At 43.0% G+C, this 26,360-nt stretch overlaps 1 protein-coding gene across 1 annotated transcript in view; it reads left to right on the top strand.

Moving 5' to 3' along the window:
• The window catches only part of SLC24A3 (solute carrier family 24 member 3), a 66,095-nt gene extending 39,956 nt beyond the window's left edge, over positions 1–26,139 (top strand). Inside the window, exons 12-14 of the mRNA XM_070939138.1 lie at positions 5,652–5,764; positions 25,480–25,545; positions 25,990–26,139. Coding sequence (XP_070795239.1) covers positions 5,652–5,764; positions 25,480–25,545; positions 25,990–26,139 — 329 coding nt within the window. The remainder of the gene's footprint in view (positions 1–5,651; positions 5,765–25,479; positions 25,546–25,989) is intronic.
• The last annotated feature ends 221 nt before the right edge of the window (positions 26,140–26,360 follow it).

Raw genomic sequence — 26,360 nt, 5'->3', positions numbered from 1 at the left:
CTTAGCAGGGGCCTTTCTTTTAGAAGATCTAAAAGTCCCGGCCCCTCTGCTCTTGGTCTTGGACTTAGAGCCTCTGGGAGGAGATGCTGGTAGTTCCTTAGCTGGACTGCCCTCCTCCTCCAATTCAGAAGAAATGACAGGGTTAGCCATGTCAGCAAACTATTGGATTCTGCAAAATAGTGAGGCAAACCACCATTAAAGCAGGCAATGACAGAGAAAGGTAAGGTTAAGAGCCAACCAACAAGGCTGTCCAATATATAGGCTGCAGTTCCTGACCTACAGGGTAGAAACAACAAGCCCAGGCCAATTTTACAACCTGCAGCTTTAAATTCTTTTTTTTTTTTTGAAACAAAATGGCAGCTGCCACGAGAGCTATACAAAATGGCGGCCACCACTAAGACCAGACAAATGGTGGCGTCCACAAGGGCTACACAAATGGCGCCCGTCACTAAGGCCAAACAAAATGACGGCCGCCACGAGGGAGAGACAAAATGGCGGCCGCCAGATAAATACAGGTAACGGCTCAAATAAGGGCGCTCCCGCAACAAGGGCGGCACTCCCCAAACACCATGGCCTGCCCGGTCCCCTCAGGGATCTCTGGACCTCAATAGATAGTTAAGCCTGCTGCCGATGTCTTCGGCTTGAAGCCAGCGCTCTAAATTCGCTGCCGCCGATCACCTGTACCTCAGAGTAAGCCAGAAGCCTAGGCATGGACTCCGGAGCCACGTAAAAGGTTTCCTTAGCGAAACCAAGCTGGGACTGAGGCGGGAGCAGATGAACCAGCTCACCGGTTGCCCAGCAGCACCGCCTGCGGCAAATTCTGCACGGAGCAGCCCAGCTGGGTCTGACTCCGAATAGCTGCTTAAATAACGCTAAACTGAAAGCCTGGAGCTCAACTCCTGACCCCATTGCAGCAATAATAAACTTTCCAACCATAAATAAATATAACAGTCCCAGCAAACTAGAAATGAAATCAACTTAAATCCAGAAATTAAATTAACTAACTTAAATTAATTAATCAAAGTAAATTAAAGTAAATAATAAAAAAACAAACAGAAAAAATATAATAACTCACGAAGTAGAATAACGGAGCAAAGTGAAACACCAGTGTACTCAGCTACTGAGTGAAAAAAACTGAGGTAATCAGCATAAAAGAGGGCGGAGACCAGAGCACAAATTTGAATAATTAACACCCAGTGGTCAGCTACATATAAGTGAAAATCCCAGCCATGGAATGTAGGAAGCAGCGCACTGGAAAAAGGATTCAGAATCTCCCAAAAGGAGAAGATATTGGAACTACTACACAAGTGCAACATGAAGGATGCCAAGCCATGCGAAACACCCATGCAAGTTGACTTTCCAAAACACATGAACGAAGAAGGTGAAACATTTAAGGACAATACCCTCTATAGGTCTGTCGTTGGGTCCCTTCTATATATAGCCAACTGGACTAGGGCAGATATCCTCCTAGCGGTCAACCTCTTGTCTAGGCACATCAGCGATCCAAAAACGTATCACTGGGAAGGTGTAAAACGTGTGCTCAGATACCTAAAGTACAGCATAGATGTCTACCTAAGTCTAGAGCCAGTGAGCTCCAAAGAGCCCATATTAACCTGCTATGCTGATGCTGTCTGGGCAGGTGACACAAAGAGCAGAAAAAGCACATCTGGCTATGTATTCCTCATCAACGGCTGCCCAGTACACTGGTACACTGGGAAACAAAATCTGGTGGCCACATCTACAGCAGAAGCAGAATACATCTGCCTCTCCAAGGCAGCCAACAACCTGACATGGTTCGACGACCTGCTCTCCAACATCTGGACTGAGCCAGCCTACCGGATAATAATACATGAGGACAACAAGGCAGCCATAGACATATCCATGGCAGACGCTGTGGGCCAGAGATCAAGGCACATAGACATTAAGCATAAGCACGTCAGACAGTTGACGAATATTGGTTTTATCAAGGCCATACACTGCGAGACTGTTGAACAAATCGCTGACATCCTGTCCAAACCTTTGCAGAATAAACAGCACGTCTACCTAACTTCAAGACTAGGTGTACACACACAACATACACACACAGCTCCAACTAAGGCATTTAGAGGGGGATTTGTTACATATAAATGCCTAACATTGCTTCCCCATGGCAGAGTAAGGGTTAACCCCATTCACCCACCTAACCCTTCCCCTGATCCCTCCTTACCTTGGCCCCGCCTCCCAGGTATATAAGGTATGGCCCATGGATCCAGATGCACTTCCAGATGTCCAACTGTAACAGAAATAACTGATTAATAAAGAACTCTGATTCAAATACATTTCGTGTTGGAGTTATTGGGTAAGATCCTTGGAAACACGCCACAGATATAACTTTTCAATACTAGTTTCTTCTCAGCAAATGCTGTAGAAGAGTTTCTTTTTTGGGGGAAATTGCTAGACTAAATTAACTCTAATCTTTCTCTAATCCTTTAGAGTCAACAGTTATTTTCAAATCAAAAGACACATTGAGAAATGGGAAGGGGGCAGTAATGGATGGCAGCTGGGTGGAGCCAGGGAGAGCATAATTATTAGATTTAATATAGCCTCCCACTCATTGGACATTGGGTATCATATAAAACGTAATATAAAATGTAATCAAAACAAACATAAAATAAAACAAGACAGCCTGAACTAAACAACTATTAAAACAAGCAAGACAACTCATCCCTTGCGTACATTAATCCCAGGCCTGCGACCAAATCCAGGTTTAAAGGCTTTTCAGAGCCCCAGGAGGAAGAATGCCATCTTGGCCTCAGCATCTGTGGAGGGATGCTATTCCAGAGGCTGGGGGCTGTGTCAGAGAAGGCACGCTTCCTAGGTCCTGTAAGATGACAACATTTAAAAGAGAAGACCTTGAGCACATCCGCTCTGCCTGAATGTACCAGACAGGCAGAACAATGGGAGAAGGGCAGCCCCTTAGGTAACCAGGTGCCATGGAGGGCTTTACATGTAATTCTTATCATTGCTACAGTTATCATTGTCCTTAGGATACAATAATGGTTGCATTTATTGTTTGTATTCACTACCAGTGTAATTCAAGTGAAAGTAACTCAGCAATATATCATTATTATTTTCATTTTATAAATCAACATAGTTATCATTACCAGGTATTATTAAACACATTATTATTGAGCCGCAGTGGCACAGTGGTTAGAATGCAGTACTGCAAGATACTTCTGCTGACTGCCAGCTGACTGCAATTTGGCAGTTCGAATCTCACCAGGCTCAAGGTTGACTCAGCCTTCCATCCTTCTGAGGTCAGTAAAATGAGGACCCAGATTGTTGGTGGCAATATGCTGACTCTAAACTGCTTAGAAAGGGCTGTAAAAGCTCTGTGAAGTGGTATATAAATCTAAGTGCTATTGCTATTGCTATTGCTATTGCTATTACATTTATTAATATTAAAATACATAGCAGTAGTTTGGTACATGGTTTCACTAAGTTTATTTCATCTTTAAATCTGTTCTCTCTCTGCTGCATTTGTATCTTGTTGTCAATGACTCAAAAAGAAAAAAAAAACAGATTCTCTAGAAAACTGGGAATAACCAAATAGACAATACCTCTCTCAGAGAGAAGAAAGAAGAAAGAAAAGAGCAGTAGGGTTATAGTCATTGTGTACTCTAAACTTTGGAGTTTCATGTGAAACTTCACTTTAAACTCTTTATTGAAAGCAATATGTAGCAAACCACGATTGCTGCATACTAAGTTATGCTAATGAAAACAATGACAAAAAACAGGATGAACAGGAAGCCTCAAAGCACCTTCCCCTCCATTCGCCCCAAAAGACAAATGTTAGGGAGGCTTTTTAAATTTCTCTATAATAATACAGGTGAAACTCAAAAAATTAGAATATCGTGCAAAAGTTCATTTATTTCAGTAATGCAACTTAAAAGGTGAAACTAATATATGAGATAGACTCATTTCATGCAAAGCAAGATAGTTCAAGCCTTGATTTGTCATAATTTTGATGATTATGGCTTACAGCTCATGAAAACCCCAAATTCACAATTTCAGAAAATTAGAATATTACATGAAATCAATAAAACAAGGATTGTACATAGAACAATATCGGACCTCTGAAAAGTATAAGCATGCATATCTACTCAGTACTTGGTTTGGGCCCCTTTTGCATCAATTACTGCCTCAATGCGGCATGGCATGGATGCTATCAGCCTGTGGCACTGCTGAGGTGTTATGGAAGACCAGGATGCTTCAATAGTGGCCTTCAGCTCTTCTTCATTGTTCGGTTTCATGTCTCTCATCTTTCTCTTGGCAATGCCCCATAGATTCTCTATGGGGTTCAGGTCAGGCAAATTTGATGGCCAATCAAGCACAGTAATTCCATGGTCATTGAACCAGGTTTTGGTACTTTTGGCAGTGTGGGCAGGTGCCAAGTCCTGCTGGAAAATGAAGTCAGCATCCCCATAAAGCTCGTCTGTGGAAGGAAGCATGAAGTGCTCCAAAATCTCCTGGTAGATGGCTGCTTTGATCCTGGACTTAATGAAGCACAGTGGACCAACACCAGCAGATGACATGGCTCCCCAAATCAACACAGACTGTGGAAACTTCACACTGGACTTCAAGCATCTTACAGTGTGTGCCTCTCCATTCTTCCTCCAGACTCTGGGTCCTTGGTTTCCAATGAGATGCAAAAATTGCTCTCAGCAGAAAAGAGGACTTTGGACCACTGAGCAACAGACCAGTTCTTTTTGTCTTTAGCCCAGGTAAGATGCTTCTGACGTTTGTTGTTCAGGAGCAGCTTGACAAGAGGAATACGACATTTGAAGCCCATGTCCAGGATCCGTCTGTGTGTGGTGGCTCTTGATGCACTGACTCCAGCCTCAATCCACTCCTTGTGAAAGTCCCCAACACTTTTGAATGGCCTTTTCCTGACAATCCTCTCCAGGCTGCGGTCATCCCTGCTGCTTGTGCACCTTTTTCTTCCACACTTTTCCCTTCCACATAACTTTCTATTAATGTGCTTTGATACAGCACTTTGGGAACATCCAACTTCTTTTGCAATTACCTTTTGAGGCTTTCCCTCCTTATGGTCAATTATGGTTTTCTGCACAACTATCAGGTCAGCAGTCTTTCCCATGATTGTGATTCCTACTGAACCAGACTGAGAGACCATTTAAAGGCTCAGGAACCCTTTGCAGGTGTTATGGCTTAATTAGCTGATTAGAGTGGGACACTTTGAGCCTAGAATATTGAACCTTTTCACAATATTCTAATTTTCTGAGATTGTGAATTTGGGGTTTTCATGAGCTGTAAGCCATAATCATCAAAATTATGACAAATCAAGGCTTGAACTATCTCGCTTTGCATGTAATGAGTCTATCTCATATATTAGTTTCACCTTTTAAGTTGCATTATTGAAATAAATGAACTTTTGCACGATATTCTAATTTTTCAAGTTTCACCTGTATTGTAGTAGTAATTTCTCCATTTCTCAACTTCTGCTTATACTTTGTTCTGAAGAAAGCTTACATATGCTTTTACAACATCTTAGCTGGTCATAATAAAAGCAGTGCCCAGCTATGGATTTAGAGATCTGCTTCAGTAGTTCTGTTTTGCAGTAATTCTGACTTATCTACTTTCTTGTGTTGCAGGAATGGGTGACATGGCCGTTTCTAACTCCATCGGAAGCAATGTCTTTGATATTCTAATTGGCCTTGGCCTTCCATGGTCTCTACAGACTCTAGCAGTAAACTATGGCTCTGTTGTAAGTTTTACATTTGCCTGAATGAATGAATGCAAGTGCATAAGATGGAAGATAACTTTCTAGACGTAAGCAAAATTCAGAAGAAATTAAGAATTAAAGTGGATAACAATTTTGACTGGTACCACCTTACTGTTAGCAAGGACCAATGGCATGGATACAATTAAAACTGATAGCTTCTCTATATATCTTCTCTACGTAACTAGAAAGGTTACCTGTTGCTTTCATTATTTACTATCCCAATCCAAAAAAAAACTTTTGAACAGCTTAGATTTCTTGGTTTCAATAAGAAAATTAAAACGGGAGGTGGGGGGGAGAATTATATGAGAAGCATAAAATGGTGTCATCTAGAACAAGCATGTCCAACCCACAGACGTGGGCCGCTGGACAGTTAATAATATGACCCCCCAAAACCCCCCAAAATAAATGAACTTTGTTATTTATATGTGACCCAAGACAATTCCTCTACACTCAGTGCAGACTAGGCAAGCCAAAAAATTGGACATGCCTGATCTAGAAAGACGTGGAGGTGTACTGAAATAGGAATCTATGGTTTAGTAATAGTTATATGTTACGCTCCAAAGCATAAGGATAACTTAAAAATAACCAACAAGTTTGGAGAAATTCCACTTTTCAGTCACCTTAAGTGGACCAGAGTGACTGCACTTATAGTATGTGAAGTAATAGTATTTTTAGCATAATAATGCAAGAATTACCATATTCCCTTCGAATACCTCATAAAGCTAAGGTGCTAACCCAGTTTTAAGTCTTCAATTCCAAATCAAAACTGGGAAGTACCAACATAAAAAATAATATTGACAACACAGAAATATTAAGAGAATAACAAGTTACAGAAAATAGTTTGCAAACTATTATAAGTCATTAATGCCTACTCTCCATACACTGCTAGACCTCTTAGAAATTTGCCTCAATCCAAGTTCCAAGATCCTTTGCAATGGATTTACAGTATATACTTACACAAGCACCATTTCACATCCAATGCTATTCTACAATACATATAAATATATTTATAATTGATTGTAGAAGATTTACAAGAAAGAAAATAAGAGCTGTTTTCAGAATTTAGAAGTCAAAACAAAACAATTCTGTTTACCAAGCTTCAGGGGTACATAAGCTAGTATCCAAGCAGTCAAAATAGAAAAGGGAGCACATGGGAGCAAACCGCTTTATATAGTCAAAGCATTGATTGTTTTGTTTCTGTGGAACTGGATGTTCACTATCCATCAAATGTAAAAGAAGCCCTTCCTGGCATAGCAGCTTTCTGAGAGGAAGAAGAAAAATAAAATAATTCCATTGCATTATGAATTGATTTAGACCCACTAATGCAGTCCCAAGAATGGTCCCTGACGAAACGTAAGGAAGAGCGTTGTAAAGATGAGAGAAACCTGAGAGTAATCCAGTGTGGTTAGATGACCTTACAATTAGACCTGAGGGAGCTTGAAAAAACACCAGCTGAGTATAGATGAAATAGTAGCTGCTGCAAGAACTTGTCTTTGGTTAAGAGTAGCTCTTCACTGACTGTCTTAATTGTGTTAATTTGTCAACACTGATTATCCAACAGTCAGTGTGCCCTCCTTTTTCTGCTTGAATCTTAAATATTGATTTCCAGACCCTTGTCTAAGTCTTAACCTGGTTTTGCTTTTGACTTCTAAGTCTATTTGCTAACTTTGTTTCTCTGGCTATGAGGAATTCATTTGTGCAATGAGATCTTGGACACTATAACTTTGCTGTTCCAAATCCCTGATATAGTTCTATATAAATATAGTTAGATAATAAATAAATACAGTAAATGTAAAATGTAATGAAAAAGAATGTGCCTTTGAGAACAGTATTACTAGAAAAGAATAAACAGCATCAATTTGAACTGACCTATTTAGGGATAAGTAAGATTTGCTAAATACAAAATAAATGAAGTCAAAAGCCATGTCTAATGGACAGCTTAAATTAGACTTTAATAGGAACTGAAATTTATATTATAGAACTATAATGACTGTAACATAATTTAATTCTTCAATACATTCCATCCTACATTTAATAAAGTAAAGCAACCAGATTTGGAGTTGCAAAAATCTGGATAACTGCTAGATGATAGCAAAGTCATACAATCTGAAAAAGTAATAAGAGAAAATGTAAACCTTTTTACAGATGGTACATGTTATGTCCTTATAAGGACATCCGCCAGGGGATTGGTCACTTCCACTGGCGGGAAGTTTGAACAACTGTCATTGGCCGGTTGGCTGGCCCGAGCAGAATATAAGGAGGCTCGGGAGCCACTGCCGGCAGTCTGTTTTACTAGTCTAATAAAGTGCTAAACAGACCAAGAGCTGAGTCGCGTTTCTTTCCGGCGCCGATCTAACACTGGCGATGAAGGACTAGAGAAGAACCGACGAAGAGCTGCAAGCCAACTGCCCCCTCAAGCAAAGAGCTGAAGCACGAGCTAAGTCACAACCATGTCTGGACCACAAATCTCAATGGCTCCATTCAACCCGAGCACTGAGAAATGGAAGTCCTTTATGGTTCGCTTCAGGCAGTTCCTGGTGGGAAGCGGCTTCACAGACCTAGACGACAGCAGAAAGAGGGCTCTCTTCCTGGCACACTGCGGCTCGGAGGTCCTAGAGATGGCCATGGACCTCGTGGCACCACTGGATATCGAGCAGATGCCGTGGTCTGAGCTGCAAGAAGTGCTCCAGGACCATTACGCCCCAGTAAGCACGCCTCTGGCCAACCGATTCGATTTCCACCAGAGGAATCAAGCAGAAGGAGAATCGGTCAAGGAATTCGTTTCGGCGCTCCGGAAGATCGTGGCCAGCTGCGAATTTGAAAATGTGGACGTTCAGCTGCGGGACCGCATCGTCTTCGGCATGAGGGACAGCACAGTCCAGAAAAAGCTCCTCAGCTGAAAGAAAGTGTCCCTAAAAGAGGTCATCGAGGAAGCCACAGCCGCCGAGTCCTCCGACAGGGCAGCAGCCGCAATGAGAAGATCCAAGGGGATCTACAAGGTCCGCAGGAACCCGCAGCCATCATCGGACGAGACCTCCATGGGGTCGGACTCTGATTCTAAGATGGCCATCCATAAGGTCACAAGACCCCAATGGTGGGAAAAACCCCAAGATGGCAGATGGGAGGAACGCTGTGCCAGCTGCAAAGGGGACCATCCACGCGCCAGATGTCACTGGCGGGATGCAACTTGCAGACGCTGCCAGAGAGAGGGCCACATTGTGGAAGCCTGCAGGGCGGCAGAGCCAAGTTTCAAGCCTCCCAGAGCCATGGACCGTGAATACCAGAGGACATCCAAACGGTCCCAGTACCCGCGGCAAGACGGCAACGGCCACCCTAAGAGCAGAGGGATCCACCAGACAACAATTGCACATGCTGCAGCAGAAGGGTCCGACAAGTTCCACGTGACCGTCCACGTGGAAGGGGCCCCATGCCCCATGGAAATAGACTCAGGCTCACCGTACTCCATCATAGCCTGGGACCAGCTAAAAAGAATTCAACTGCGGCTATCCAGGAAACAGCTAGAGCCGTTCCAAGCGAGGTTGGTGGACTTCGGAGGGTACTCCATCGGCATCCTGGGACGGACCAACATCTGGGTGAAGTTCAAGGACTTTGAAGGACACCTCCCCATTGCCGTCATTAAGGAAGCCCGTCCAACCCTACTAGGCATGGAGTGGTTCAAGCCCCTAGGGCTCACGATTGGCGGAATCAACAAAATTCAGGCTAGTGCACTCAACCACTTCTTAGAGGACTTCAAGGACATCTTCAAAGGGAGCCTAGGTAAATTTCTGGGGAAACCCATTTCTTTCAATTTAGACCCCAAAATTGTACCCATTCGGCTCAAGCCCTGCAGAGTTCCGTTTGCCCTCAGGCCTAAGGTGGATGCCCAGCTAGATAAATTAATTGTCCAGGGCATTCTGGAGCCGATTGATCATGCGGCATGGGAGACCCCTATTGTGACTCCCATGAAGCATGATGGATCTGTGCACATCTGCGCCAACTATAAGTGTACCATCAACTGGGCACTGCCGCAGAGCGCATATCCTGTGCCAGTGGTGCAACATCTGTTGCATTCGCTTGGCAGCGGGACCATTTTCGCGAAACTGGACCTGGCCCAGGCTTACCAGCAATTGCCAGTAGACGAAAGGACTGCGGAGGCACAAACAATCGTCACAGACAGGGGGGCATTTAAGTGCAACCGTCTCCAATTTGGAGTCAGCGCTGCCCCGGGGATATTTCAATCAATGATGGAACGCCTTCTCCAAGGTATTCCTGGGGTGGTACCTTACTTCGACGACATACTAATCTCTGGAAACTCGGAAGCCCAACTAATGGAACGGCTCAGGTTTGCCCTACAGCGGTTCCAGGCGAAGGGCCTAAGAGTTAGAAGGGACAAATGCATTGTTGGGGTCCAGGAGGTTGAGTTCCTGGGCTATTTAATCGATAGCAAGGGCATCCACCCCACCAAAAGCAAGGTCAGGGCTATACACGAGGCTCCAGCCCCCAAATCAAAAACGGAACTTCAGGCATTTCTGGGTCTGCTGAATTTTTATAGTGTTTTTCTGAACCAGAAAGCCATCGTTGCTGAACCGCTCCACCGCCTGCTAGGGAAGGCGGTACCCTGGAAGTGGGAAGAGGAAGAAGAGGCAGCATTCCAGAAAATCAAAAGTCTCCTCTCCTCCGACAGCCTCCTCATCCAATACCATGAGTCGCTCCCACTGATCCTGACCTGTGACGCCTCACTGTATGGAGTCGGAGCTGTCCTCAGCCACCAGCTGCCCAACAGCACCGAAGCCCCTATTGCTTACTTCTCCAAAACCATGTCATCAGCGGAGTGGAATTATAGCCAGCTCGATAAGGAAGCCCTCACCATCATAGCCGGCATTAAACACTTCCATGAATACCTGTATGGAAGGTCGTTTACGATTGTCACTGATCACAAGCCTCTACTTGGACTGCTCGCCAGGGACAAGCCGACGCCACCCTACATGTCGCCCAGGATGACACGGTGGGCCATCTTCCTCTCCGGTTATGCCTACAGATTCATCCATCGCCCCGGCAAGAACATCTGCAATGCTGACGGCCTCAGCAGATGCCCTCTGCGAGAACCAGTCTGTGACCCAGCACCTACCCTTGGACTTCATCACATAGACGATGACCAGATGTGCCCGGTATCATCTGCCACAGTGGCAACCCACACACTGAGGGACAAGACCCTCAAACAGGTACTTTCATGGACATTGAGGGGTTGGCCGACGGGAAGAGTGGGCGAAGAATTCACCCCATTCATACGGAGGCAGCACGAACTGGCTACCATGAACGGCTGCCTCCTCTGGGGTGACCAGGTCGTGATCTCTCCCACATTACAGAAGAGCACCTTGGAAACCCTCCATAGCGGCCATCTGGGCATAGTTCACATGAAGGCGCTGGCACGGAGCTACGTTTGGGACAAAGACATAGCTACGCCTTGGACAAAGACATAGAGGCGTGGATTGCCAGATGTGACCCGTGCCAAGCGACGAGACCAGCATCCCCTCAAGCACAGCCGACAGAGTGGGAGCAGCCCAGCGGCCCATGGTCAAGAATACATATCGACTTCGCTGGGTCAATGAACAGGAAGTCCCTCCTCATCGTCATGGACGCATTCTCAAAATGGCTGGAGGTCATCGCGATGCCATCCACCATGACAGATGCCCCCATCAAGGCACTCCGCCGCCTATTCGCCACACACGGGCTGCCGGACGTCCTGGTCTCTGACAACGGCCCGCAACTCACAGCCAAAACCATGGAGGATTTCCTGGCAAGTCAAGGCATCTGGCATGCCCTCATCGCCCCGTACAGGCCAGCTGGAAATGGACAGGCTGAAAAAATGGTACGGCTCACGAAGGACACGCTCACCAGGATGGGCCCAGGAGACTGCAGGAACAAATCGACAAGTTCCTGCTGGCACAGCACATCACACCGCACGCCACAACAAAGAAAAGCCCAGCCGAAATTCTGATGGGGAGAAGGCTTCGCTCACCGCTAGATAGACTCCATCCACAGTACAACCCGAAAGTCAAGCCGATCAACCCACCACCAACGCGAAGCTTCGTTAGCGGAGACTTGGTGTTCGCGCTCAACTTTCAGGGTCAGCCAAAATGGATCAAGGGTCGAATCGGAAGAGTGACAGGCCCAAGGTCATACGAGGTGGAGCTGGACGATGGCTGGTCATGCAGAAGGCACATCGACCAACTCCGCAAAAGGGTGAGGGAAGTCGAAGGAAACCATCCCAACTGCCACACCCTGACAAGGTAGGCCTACAACACCCCATCGAGGTAGACCTGCCACCCCCAGCGAGGTAGACCTGCCATACCCAGACGAGGTAGGCCTACAACACCCTTGTGAGGTAGACCTACCCCACCCCAACAGGGTAGGCCAGCGACCTCACAGCGAAGGGGACTACCGCCAGCAATACAGTGAGAACGCAGTAGACCGGGGCCGACCCAGCGGGACGAGTCACCAGGCCAATGACGACGATGACCAGCGACCCTCCGGGACATGGCATCACCATTACCAGGACGAGGTAGACCGGGGACAACCCGACCCGGGAAACCAACACCAACCCGACTGGGTTGCCATCGGCCAGCCAGACGAGGGAGACCTACGCCGGTACAACAAGGTAGGCCATCGACCATCCAACCCCCCGAGTCCACACCAACCCGGCAGGGTCGACCACCGCCACCCCAGCACTGCCACCCCAGCAATGTCGACTGGCGCCATCACACCGAGGGTACCCAACGCCAGCCCTGCAGGGGAGGACTACAGCACCCCAGTGGGGGTCCCCAGCCAGGGTGGGACCCTGCCACCATCGACCATGGAAGCCACCAGAACCAAGCCAGAGACCAAAAGAAAGAGCTGAGGGTCCTACCGGGATTCAGCTGTCCAGTCCGACTCCACGACGAACGACAGGAACTGACCCAACGTCATCCCGGCAGCGACGAGGTAATCCACCAGCCGCGGGGCAGACTGGCCACTCCAGCCGGAGGCGCTAGGCGAGGCCCCGCACGCTCAACGGCCGACTTCCAGGGCTGTCCTCCGGGGGGACGAGAGCCAGCAGGAGCCAGACCCGTCGGGAGCAGCACCGGAGAACGAACTGAACCATGCAGGTCAGGTAGGACCATTGTCCGTCCCGCCTACCTGCGCGACTATGTGACTCACGTACGCCATGGGATGATTGACTGAGGACTAAGAGAGGAGGGGTGTTATGTCCTTATAAGGACATCCGCCAGGGGATTGGTCACTTCCACTGGCAGGAAGTTTGAACAACTGTCATTGGCCGGCTGGCTGGCCCGAGCAGAATATAAGGAGGCTCAGGAGCCACTGCTGGCAGTCTGTTTTACTAGTCTAATAAAGTGCTGAACGGACCAAGAGCTGAGTCGCGTTTCTTTCCGGCGCCGATCTAACAGTACAGGTAGTCCTTGACTTACTACCACAATTGAGCCCAACATTTCTGTTGCTAATTGAACAGTTGTTAAGTGAGTTTTGCCCCTTTTTACCATCTTGCTTGCCACAGTTATTAAGTGAATCACTGCAGTCATTAAGTTAGTAACATGGTTAATTAAGTGAATCTGGCTTCTACATTGACTTTGCTTGTCAAAGGGCCACCAAAGGTGATCACACATGACCCCAGAACATTGCAACCATCATAAATATGAGTCAATTGCCAAGCATCAATTTTGATCATGTGACCATGGGATGCTGCAATGATCATAAGTGTGAAAAATGGTCATAAGTCACTTTTTTCAGTGCCACTGTAATTTCAAATGGTCAGTAAATCATCGTTATAACGTTGAGGACTACCTGTACTTTAAAAAACAAGAGTGAAAATGAACTGAGGCCTGAAGTTGTATCTTGAGATCCTACTTGAGAACTACCTGTCATATTTTTGAAGCAAGTTCCAAATTTGAAGAGTCAAAAGAATTGGAATAGCTAACTTTCAGACACTTCAGCTCATGCCAGAGGAAGAAAAAATGTCAGATCAAAGAAAGGAAGTGCTTCAATGAAAACTGACAGGGAAAACCTTTTATCCATAACAGCCCTTTAACAATGCGGCCAATTACTAAGAGATGGTCAGATAGCGTTGTATGTATTAGCTTAAGCAACTTGGCAATTCATTTTATTTTTCTAGGTCATCATCATTGGTTTCACTCTGAGTATTCCAGATGCTATAATGGGGATCGTATTACCTGATTTCAGGGCAAGCCTTCTTGTAGCAGCATTGTAATACCTATTAATATGAATGTACATTACAGTAGTTTGGCACACAATTTCATTAAGTTCATTTCAACTTTAAATTTGTTTTGTCTTTCTGCTGTATTTGTGTTTTGCTTTCAATGACTCAAAGAACAGAGATATCCTCATAGAAATAAGCAGAATAGAATAGAATAACAGAGTTGGAAGGGACCTTAGAGGTCTTCTAGTCCAACCCCCTGCTTATGCAGGAAACTCCATACCATTTCAGACAAATGGTTGTCCAATCTCTTCTTAAAAACTTCCAGTGTTGGAGCATTCACAATTTCTGGAGGCAAGTTGTTCCAATGATTAATTGTTCTAACTGTCAGCAAATTTCTTCTTAGTTCTAGGTTGGCTTCTCTCCTTGATTAGTTTCCATCCATTGCTTCTTGTCCTGCCCTCCGGTGCTTTGGACAATAGCTTGACTCCCAGGAGAGGGCTATAAACAATAGGGATGTAACAACTGTGTATTCTAATCTTTGGCGTTTCATGGAAATTTAACACTCCTTAATGAGGGTAATTTGGTAGCAAACCACTACTGGTGCATACTAAGTTAGGGTAATGGAAACAACAATGGCAAAAACAGGTTGAACAGGAAGCATCAGGCACTTTCTTCTCTACTCTTCCCTCCCCCACCCCGCCCCCCAAATTGCATAGAAGGAACAAACAGGTACCCACACACTTCAGACACATTAGAGTATGCCAAAGGAAGAAAAGTTGCCAGATCCGAGAAAGGAGGTACTGCAATGGAAGCTGGCAGGGGGAACTTTTCATATGCAACAATAGATTTAACACTGAGGCCAATTACTGCTTGCAGCCATCTCTTTAATGGATGAATTCAAGCATAATTGTAACAGTTGTCTGTCAAGGATGTTTTAACTGTACTGATCAGGTGTTAGACCCAAGGCCTGAAATGGCTCCTTCCAATTTTATAAATCTACTATTTTATGTATGGCCTGCAATAGGTTCGTTTTGGCTTTAGCAATAAGTCCTCATCTTCTCTGAGCCAAGTACAGCAGCAGAAATAGAAAGCAAAGAATGCTGCTCTTCCTATTTTCTTATTTTTACACTCCATGCAAGGGAACTGGAGTCAGCTTGTCTTGAACAGTATGTTGTTAACCAGTGGTGAAATCTGAACCGGTTTACTACTAGTTCGCTAGCTGCACATGTGTGCCATGTGCCAAATGCGCACTGTGCACATGTATGTGCAGTGCGCACCATGCATCAAATATGAGGTGCGTGCGCGCAGTGCATGCCAAAAGGAGGCATGGGGTAAGTAGAACAGCGTGCGCAGGGGGTGATCAGCTGTGGTGTGCAACCTTTTCTTTTACTTTTAAAAGCATTTTTTTACAACCTATTCAGCCGAATAGATTGTTAAAAAAATGTTTTTCAAAGGTAAAAAAAAGGCTCTGATGATCGTGAGGCACAGCTGCGCAGAAGCAAAACCTTCTGCGCAGAGGGTACAAAACACATTACTTCCTGGTTAAAACCAGGAAGTAATGACAATCGAGCAGGTGGACGGAACCTCACACCGTGATCGCTACCGGTTCTCCGAACCACTCACCACTATCGCTACCAGATTGGGCAATCCGGTCCGAACCGGGAGCATTTCACCCCTGTTGTAAACTCATCTGTTTATTCAGTGAAATCGAGAAGCAAATTTTTCCCCTTCCCATCCCGTGAGAAATGGAAACTCCATGGAGGAGCCCCAATCTAAAAGACTGCCTCACTAACACACACACACACACCACCCCCTTAAGAAGGAAAGGAGGGCTGGGGGTGCAGTGATTAGAATGCAGGCAAACATTGCTCACAGCCTGGAGTTCAATTCGGATGGGGCTCAAGGTTGACTCAGCCTTCCATCCTTCCAAGTTCATCAAAATGAGGGCTCAGCTTGTTGGGGACAATATGCAAATGATGCTTATATTGTAAATCGCTCAGAGAGTACTGTAAAGTGTTATGGGGTGGTATATAAGTCTAAATGCTATTGCTATTGAATAACTGTTCACTCATAATGTGGGAGGGGAGAAAGGGGAACCCTTTCCTCTCTGCATGTAACATTCTCAGTTGATGGCATGAGCTATACTGATAGGCTTCCCTTCCCTATGAAATGTCTCCTTAATCCTGAGAGGTGATTTCCTGGTCAAACTTCAAGAGGACTTACTCTGCAAATCAGCTTCCTAATGGCTGGTGCTTAAATATTGCTTTCTTGACACAGCTAGTGCTTTTTTATGCAACCCTTTGTCTGTTGTGAGAAGAGGAAGCAGTGATATATGACAATGAAGTATGCTACAGCCAGAAGGGGGAGTTATTGGAGTACTGGTTCATTTCTGGGTTTTCTTAAGTTATCCTTTTGTGCATTTCCTGGTTCCTCATAGATTCCCCCACCCATTGGACTTTTCTCCCAGTGTAACACTTCTGATGCATAGAAGTACATCTTGCCAACACCTTAGCCTGGGATTTTAGCCTTAGCTTTTGTTTGCCTGCTATTTTTTGTTTCTTGAGTCATGTGCCAGGAAGTTTTCTTGCCCCAAGAAATCCAATCTTTGTTTCAGGAAACCCAGCTATAATGCCATTGTGGGCAGCTGAGTCTCTAATCCAAGTACATGGAAAAGCTGCAAAGTCTTCAGTTGCAACACTCCCATTGAAATTTTATCCAGAGAAAATTCCCCAGGGAAATTTGCCTGCTTATATCCAGAATGAAGAAAAGTGATTTCTTGGCCCTTTCATGCAGTGATCCTGTATTGGATCAGGCTGCCCTGTAAGAATATAAAAATATCCTAGATGCATTTTCTTGTTATTGTACCCAGTCTGGCTCTGGGAATTAAGGAGACAAGACCAAAAAAAAAAAAAACAATGACAGGTATAGCAATGCTAGATGAAAATCAGAGCCTTAAACCATGTCTTCTCTAATATATCTATGATATTTCTGTATTTTAAATTAATTTTTACACTTTGTTTTGCCTCTGCATGTTCTAGCTCTCATGTGTTTACTGCCTTTGAAGGCAAAGTAAGATACTGATGCAATACTATTGAGCACTACTTTGATGCAGAAACATTTTATTTTAATTGCTCATTAGGCAGAGAACAACTTTACAAACTAGGAAGAAAGTCCTTCTGTTGAACGAACAAGAAATGCATTGTTAACAGGGCATGAACTTTAATCCTCAGTTATTTTGTGGTGACAGATGAATGCTTTTCTTCTTCTCTCTTTCTGTACATCTGTGAGCCCAGCTGAGCATCTAGAATCTGGAAGTCATCCCATCACCTTTAGAAGAAGAATATTTGTCTGCTAGAGATGCCCTGAGCCCTCTGAAACAATGGCGGCTTGCCACTAAAAATATTTGGATGACCTAAAGAAAATAAAAGCAAGCCAACAAATACTAGTTAGAAATATGTCTGGAAAATAATTGTGTTTCTTGGACATTGTCCTGATATTTATATGGCTCCAGGAAAAAAATTAACAGTTGATTCAATATAGGGTTGTTTAACTTTTTACAGGCCTGAAAGTGGATTTTTTCACCTATCTTGATGGATCATAAATATTGATCACGTAGCATGAACTCTTTTTGAAGCAGCATTGCTTCAAAATTTAATATAACTGTTTTTCTAGAAGGAAAATATGAAATGCATTTACATACTCTGAGTAATACTGAAATCTTTCTTTCTAACCATCTTCAGTTCTAAACAGCTGTAGTTTAAATGTGCTGTCCCAGCAGACTTTATTTCTAACTATGTATTATGATCCCACTGAAGTTCCAGTTAGATCATGTGTACACTGGAATAGAGCCAAGTACAAAAATATACACATCTGTTACTACTAAGGTGACTAACGGGAATCCATCTCTCTTACTGTTGGGAAATGTCTTGTTTCTGAAAACCTTTAAAGGTCCAGGGACACAAATTTGGCTAAGTTGTGGCTGCTTCAGTACTGCCGTGCTGCTGCTGTGGTCATGTGATTGTTATTTCCAACACTCCCCGACAGCTTCCTATAAGGAAAGCCAATGGGGAAGCCAGCAGAAAGTTGGAAGTCACTTCTGTTTTGCCCGCCTTATGGTCATTCTGTTTCTGTGTTTACATAAATGGAAATACGTCTGAAATGATGACCCAAAGTGTCGCAGGTTGTCTAATACTAAGAGTGCAATCCTATACATTATTATTATAATGTGTAAGATTGCTTTTACATAAATAGGTATAGTGTTCCACTCCTAGAAACTGATGTACTCATAAGAGTCAGGGTATATATGTATGTAGTATATCAGAGGCAGGAAGAGTGAGCTGTGCCCCAGGCACTTTTTTGATGGGGAAAAACCCTTTTCAAAAATAGTTTTCAGTGTCTAGGAGCCCTGGTGGTGCAGTGGTTAGAATGCAGTATTGCGGTACTGCAGTATTGCAGGCAAACTCTGCCCACAGCCAGAAGTTTGATCCTGACCGGCTCAGTGTTGATTCAGCTTTCCATCCTTTCGAAGTCAGTAAAATGAGGACCCAGATTATTGGGGGCAATATGCTGACATTGTAAAGTGCCCAGAGAATACTGTAAAGCACTATGGGATAGTATATACCGTATTTTCCCGAAAATAAGACCCTAACTTATATTTTTTTGAACCCTGAAATAAGTGCTTGGCCTTATGTGCTCAAAAGCCCGATTGGGCTTATTATCAGGGGATGTCTTATTTGGGGGGGGAACAGGGTAAGTGTAAGTGCTATTGCTATTGCTATTGCTATTGCTATTGCTATTGCTATTGCTATTGCTATAGTAGCATGATTTCTAGCCTTTCTCCTAAGAGAGAGAGTCCTAAGAAAAGACATGCCTGATTTCACAGGGTGCTCTGTGGCACAATATGCCTGCCTTGAACCACCTTTTCCCCTTTGAAACTTAATTGTTGCCTTTAAGTTTATGTTTGTTTGTTCATATTCTGCCTTTATTATTTTTACAAATAACTCAAAGCAGTGAACATATTCAATATACCTTCCTCCTATTTTCCCCAGAACAACAACAACCCTGTGAAGTGAGTTAGGCTGGCCCAATTCACCCAGCTGGCTTTCATGGCAAAGGCAGGACTAGAACTCACAGTCTCCCCCTGGTTTCTATCCTGATGCCTTAACCACTAGACCAAACTGGCACTCTATATATACCATTAAGCAAAGCTTCAAGATTGCATGTCTCTTATTTCTTCATGAGCTTCTCACACTCTCAAAGCTTGGGCTGAGTTGAGACAATGTGGTGTGCAACTGCTTAGAAAAACAATGCTTTTTGCACAGGTAATCCTTGATTTACAGCAGTTCATTTAGTGACCGTTCAAAGTTACAATGGCATTGAAAAAATTGACCTACAATCATTTTGCACAGTTACAACCTTTGAAGCATTCCCATACTCACATGATCAAATTTCAGATGCTTGGCAACTGATTCATTTACGACAGTTGCTGTGTCCCAAGGTCATGTGATCCAGTGGTGGGATTCAATTTTTTTAACAACCGGTTCTGTGGGCGTGGCTTAGTTGGGGGTGTGGCTTGGTGGTCATGTGACGGTGGGCATGGCTAGCTGGTCATGTGACCGGGTGGGCGTGGCTAGCTGGTCATGTGACCGGGTGGGCGTGGCTAGCTGGTCATGTGACCGGGTGGGTGTGGCTATCTGCATAGGGACTACTCAGAGGGCTGAAAAAAGTCATTTCTGACTGGTCCTCACACTTTTGACTGGTCTTCGCACTTATGACTGGTCATCATTTATGCCCATTGTAGCATTCTTAACAACCATGTCACTCATTTCACAACTGCTTCTCTTCACCATGGTGACAAGATAGGGCAAAAACGTAAAATGTGAGGACAGTCGTAAGTTCGAGGACTGGTCAAAAGTGCGAGGCACAGTCAAAAATAACTTTTTCAGCCCTCTGAGTAGTCCATATGCATAAAAGGATATAGCAATAGAGAGGGATGAAGGAAGGGAAGGGAAATTAGAGTAGGAGTGAGGATAAGAGAGGGAGGAAGAGAGGAGGAGAAGGAGAAAGGAAGAGGAAGTAGGGAGGAGAAGAAGAGGGGGAGGAAGAGAAAGTAAGAAGGAAAGAAAAGAGAGAGGTGGTAGGTTTGAGGAGAAAGATTGCTGTACAATAAAAAAGATGAAAGGGAAGAAAGCCAACCCCAAACAAATATAAAGATATTAAGATAAAGAATGAATTGTTAAACTTTAAAGAATAAAAGAGAACAAATATGAATAAATAGCAGTAATTAGAAACACACATACAAACATACAATGTATTTTCTTTGAACAGAGTATTTGGCCAGTTCACAAATTTAAACAGTGTTTAGTCATTTCAATTACATTTACAATTTCTATATTTTCTTTTTACCATATTTATTCCTCATCTATTTTTTTAAAAAACCAATATCATCCTCATCTCTAATCTTAATCAAATTCAATTTTTCCCTTCTATTCTATATTATTCCCCTTCCCATTGTCATCTATTTTTATATCCATCCTCACATTGGTTAATTATGTAATATTACAGTTATTTAATACAAATTCAACATTTTAATATAAATGAATTAGTTATATAACTATCTTTTTTGTATATTAATCAATATGAACATGAATATTCCAATTATTTCCATGCAATCCAATTTCTTACAAATCAATTAATTATATTTACCAATAATAATAAACCAAATAATTTCCCCCATATATTCTTCCAAACCACAACTTAACCATTTCTGCTTTCAACACAATATACAATTAATAGTATCTCAATTATTACAATTCCCTAGTTAAATAGAGCTTTTTTTTCTTTTGTGTTTTAAAATCTTGAACTCTCCTCTTTTGCCCTAAATTTCCTGTTGTTTGCAGTTTTGCACCTACCTTTTTTGGTGAGGAAAAAGAAAAAGAAATCTCTCTCTGCCTCATTTTGTCACGTTGCAGGAAAGACCCTGCTTTACTTTCAGTTTCGCTTTTTCAGCATAGCTAGGGGAAAACAAATCTGCTCGAGCACTCTTTGCAGCAAGCAAAGAGCTTGCAAAACAAGAGCTTGCAAAAGAGCCTGCGCAAAACAGCTGAGAGCAAATCAGCTGAGAGTCGGGAGGCCGATCTAATCAATTTGTGCTAATTAACCGATGCTAATTAACTGGCTGTTTTTTCTTGCTGTTTGCTTGCAAGGAGGTAAGTGCTGTGAGGCACAGGCCAAAGGGTGGGGGCCACCCTCCTTGCCACTTAGTCCCCCCTGCCGTCCCCCTTGCCTCTTACCGCCCCCTAAGGCATTCCACCGCCCCCCAGGGGGCGGTACTGCCCACTTTGGCAACCATTGGCTTAACTACTTAACTACTTAACAACCGGTTCTACCGAAGTAGAATCCCACCACTGGGTCTACCCATTTATTTTTGCAGGCGTCGGTCTACTCATTTGTTTTCTTTTAACACTGATCAGCTGTAGGGTGGCAGCTGCGAGGCCAATAAAATTATAAAAAAACACCGAACCGTTTGTTAAATTGCTGGTTCGCCCACCCCTTGCCCAGTGGTGCGGAGGGGCGGGGCGAGCCAGCAATTTAACAAACGGTTCGGCCGAACCACCTAGAACCGGCAGAATCCCACCACTGATGTGATCCCTTTTTGCAAACTTCTGACAAGCAAAGTCAATGGGGAAGCTAGATTCACTTAACAACCAAGTTACTAACTTATCAACTGCAGTAATTCACTTAACAACTGAGGCAAGAAAGGTCATAAAATGGGGCAAAACTCATTTAACAAATGTCTCACTTAACAACAGAAATGTTGAGCTCAGTTGTCATAAATTGAGGACTACCTGTATATGGTAGGGAATTCTGATGTGAAGATATGTTAGGTTCTTGTGTGCAAATACAGCAAAGTCTTGGGTGGGCTGTAAGCTAAATTGAGTGGTGTTATATTACCTAACTGAAGGAAGCCATGATGGGAAGTATTTGCTTTGAGTGAAAGTCAAGTTTCCCTTCCAAAATGAACCATGGATAGTTAACAATTCTTTAACCTCCTTTTTCAATGCACAAGAGCCCTTGATCTAATCTTGATTTGTGGTTCTTCATTCAGTCTCTGGCTGATGCTAGATGCTATTTTAATTCTTGGACAGCTTCTTTGGACTTAAATTCTTCAGGTTTTTAGTCTCAGGTGGAACAATTTTATATCTTGTAAAAGAAGTTAAACTAATGTTATTATAAATTAGATATTTTTAATCCCACCTTTATTATTTTTATATATAATTCAGGGCAGCAAACATATCTAATACTCCTTCCTCTTCCTATGAGTTGATCTGAGAGAGAGTGCCTGGTCCAATATCACTGAACTGGTTTTCATGCCTAAGGGAGAACTAAAACTCAGAGCCTCCTGGTTTCTAGGCCAACACTTTAACCACTTCGCTGAACTGACTTTAATATGCCTCTATTTTAAGTTTAGGGTTCTGTATTAGGATGGGCTTCTTGCACGGGCTTCCCACTCACTAGAACTAATATTTGTTTGCTGATACTGTCACTTTTTAATTGAATATGCAACTAGGCATGTTTACATTCCTCAGGGCATAACAGCATTTGTGCAGCATCCATTTGAAGTAATGAACAAAGTTGTATTGTGTTAGTTGAGTAAAAAAGTAGTTGATCAACAAAGTACAGACAAAATGAGCTACAAGTCTTGGCCGAGTACAGATGTTTTCCCCATCCTCAGGATAAAGGGCATTCCCTACAGGCTCCACTCCTACTCTCCACAGAATGTCTGCCAGTTTCTCAGAGCTGAAGGGAAAAGCTGGAATTTAGCGTAGCCTCTCTGCTTTGCAAGGAGAAGGTCCCAGGAGGGGCTCATTCTTAAATCCTGGAAAATTCCTGGTACTGAACTGGATCAGCCCATGGTTAGACTAGGATGCTTCCCATTTTAAAATATGGGACACTTTCCTTGAAAAAGACGTACTTGTAATCTGTCTGCAAAGTTGATGTTAACAAAGAAAATCCAATATAATCTTCAGATGTTTGTACTATGTATCTGTTATGGAATACGACATTAAGTAATATAAATACCCATCCCAAAATGGACAAATGCCTTGTAGAAGATACACATGCAAATTACATTCACATCCTACAATGTAATTTTGTTCAGTCTGTAGCAATGCTTCTGATGCCAGGTTTGAATTGCGATTTCTTGTGACCTATAGTCAACCACCCTTTTCTTTAGATGTTGCCAGATGATTGTGAAGTGCAATCTAACAATTTTACAGTACATTGATTGACAGATTTTGTTTTTTTTTTAAAGTTATTTTTAAACTTTTTGTCCTGTCTTTGTTGTACTTATACTATATTCTTCCAAAGGGAATGCTAATCTAATGCTAATCTAGTGTGAAATGCTGAAAATTTAGCATAGTTTTTAATTACAGTTTCCAGCAGGAAATCTGGAATGCTTATGTAATGCACGCCAAATTGGCAGTGGAGGAGATGCAGTTTAGCCAAATGCAAGCTGAAGGCAACACTGTACTGTAATCTGTATCTAATGAATCTAAGTTAGCCTGGGAAAAGGCAGCACCAATCTTAATGCAAGCTCAATGAAGAAGCTAGACAAATATCCATTGGAAGCAAAACAAATAATGCAGAAGTAAAGGATGAATTTGCATAGCCTAGCTAGGAGCAGTTGCACAGAAGGTTATGCAGCCAAAGTCAATGAACTGGTAGATAGATGTAAATAGATGTTCTATATGAGGTTGGCAATGATTACCCTATGTTCATACACGACATCTTATTATGAGAATAGAATAGAATAGAATCTAGTGTGAAATGCTGAAAATTTAGCATAGTTTTTAATTACAGTTTCCAGCAGGAAATCTGGAATGCTTAGGTAAAGCACACCAAATTGGCAGTGGAGGAGATGCAGTTTAGCCAAATGCCAGCTTCCTCATTGACTTTGCTTGTCAGAAGCTGTCTGGGAAGATCCCAAATGGCATCCATATGACTGCAGGACGCTACAATTGTCATAAGTACGCGTCAGTTACAAATGCTCAGATTACAATCACGTGATCACAAGGATGCTGTGATGATTCCAAGGGTTAGGACTGGACATAAGTCACTTTTTCAGTGTCATTGTAACTTCAACTGGTCACTAAATAAAGGGTTATTAAGCAAGGTATTGAGTAATGATGGCTAGCTATCTTTTAACTTGTCATTTGCTGCACATGGAAAATTATTCTATAAGAAGGAAAAAACCCTGAAGTTGCAGGTTAGCATCCATTTCTTTAAGCCATTGAGTTGAATAGATTGGACACATTTGGCATGCTGTTAAGCTCTTTGGACTTTCTTTTTTCTGCCCTATGTTATATCATGAATCCCATCATGAGATAATGAGAAGTCAAAGGTTCACATGTTTCAAATAAGGTATAAGTTTCTTTTTCTGGTTGGCTTTATAGTTTTCTTCTCATGCAAATATGAGGAACTGAATGTCCTTTCAGAATGAGGTTGTTTTTCCAGATTTCTCTTTAGGCAAAATACAACAAAGAGAAAATGCAACAGCTCTGTGTAACTTAAAATCACAGAAGAAAAGACCTGAACTGAAGCAAGAGACATCTTAAAAAATAGAACTCTGTTCTGTATAAGAGCAACTCATGCCTTTAGCAATTAAGCAGTCTTTGAACATGACAAACTGTTTTAGAGAAAAGCCCTCAATTTCATTCTTTCTGCAAATACTACTCAAATCCCAGAACACACTGTGCTTTCTGGTACTTCATGTCTAAGCAATTTCAAATATGTCTTTGTAAGTGCTAGCCAGAGCAATACACACATTAGTCACCCATACTTTATTCACACAATGTGAGCTTTGCAAAATAGTTCAGACAGGAAGCACAACCAACTTACTTTATTGAACGATTATAGAATCTTGCAAATCTGAAAGTCCATCTCTCCCCTTTCGTCTTTTCAGCCCAAGAAACTAGGGAGTGTCAAGTGCTTGGTGCCAGGTGCCAGATTAACTGGATAGTGAATCTCTCCAGTTATTCCTACAATGTAGAAGATTTGTGGCAAACCTTTCTAGCTCTATTGAATGGAGGAATTGAGGGAAACACATGTGAAAAAGTGGCTAAATTAGATGGATTTTTCATGAGCCATTAGCCACAATTAGCCATCCATGCCTTATGAATCCCAGACTACCAAACTATGGAGAAAGACCATCACCTTTGTTCTCTAGCATTATGAACTTCTCATTGGCCAGGGCCTTTTGGAAAGAAGGTACAGCAATAGATGATTTGGGTTGATCCTGCTGGTAGGGTCCAGCAATACTCCAAATGCAGTATTCAGTTTGAGCCTAAAGATGTGGCATAACAGACTTGCTTAATACTGTATACAGTTCTGACAGACAGTTTCCTTTTACATAGAAATTATAACTGTAGTTCGTTGGAAATAATGTGAATAATAGAATTCTTAACGTATCCTACTAATTTTTCAGATTCGATTGAATAGTCGTGGACTTATCTATTCTGTGGGCTTGTTGCTGGCCTCAGTTTTTGTCACAGTAAGTATATCATTCTTTTTTTTTTAAAGGGATTGTAGGCATATTGGCCATGAGGGGGGGGAAAGTCTAAACTCTACAGAGGCAATACCTGTGGCTGATCTTCAAACTGTATCAGTACCAGTTCCCGTGTTTAGATGGAAAACAAAGGAGCATTCAGACCTGCAAATTGGATTTTATCAGATTGTACCAAGAATGAAGCTGAACAGTCTCTTAAGTCAGTGTGGTTGAGAAACATAATATGTGATATAATAAATCTGTTGGATTGTTCTCATAAGCATCTCTTTGTCAAGGAACTTAGGCCAGATGATTGTTTCTCTTGGAAGAGGAAATGCTGCTGATTTATAAGAGGGATTAATGGAGAGAAGATTATTCACATTGGTTCATGGATATGGGAGAGTCAGCTCTAGATTTATATAAAAGTAATGGTTTTCTTTCTATTTCTAGGTGTTTGGAGTTCATTTGAACAAGTGGAAGTTAGATAAGAAGCTGGGGTTTGTGTGCCTTTCCCTCTATGGAATCTTCTTGTGTTTCTCCATCATGACAGAATTTAATGTCTTCACTTTTGTAAATTTGCCTATGTGCAGGGATCATTGATCCTATGGACAGTCTGTTGAGAGGCAACTTCCTTCTGTACCAGTGCAATATGAAAATGGTTGGCATTTCCAAGCAGTATGAGGTCCCCTATGAAGGCTGTGAAGTTCAGTGGGGCCTCTTTTTATCTTGGCTTAGTCTCTTTCTAAGCCATCTTTTCATACATATAAATGCTCACCTGGAAACCACCTATATTGATGTGAAGATTTACAAATTCAGAAAGT

This window comes from Pituophis catenifer, unplaced genomic scaffold, assembly GCF_029215685.1.
Source record: "Pituophis catenifer annectens isolate HBS135680 unplaced genomic scaffold, rPitCat1.0.hap2 SCAF_3, whole genome shotgun sequence".
In the NCBI taxonomy this organism is placed as follows: domain Eukaryota; kingdom Metazoa; phylum Chordata; class Lepidosauria; order Squamata; family Colubridae; genus Pituophis; species Pituophis catenifer.
The sequence above is the reverse complement of the archived record's forward strand: the minus strand, read 5'-3'. Positions and strand labels throughout refer to the sequence as shown.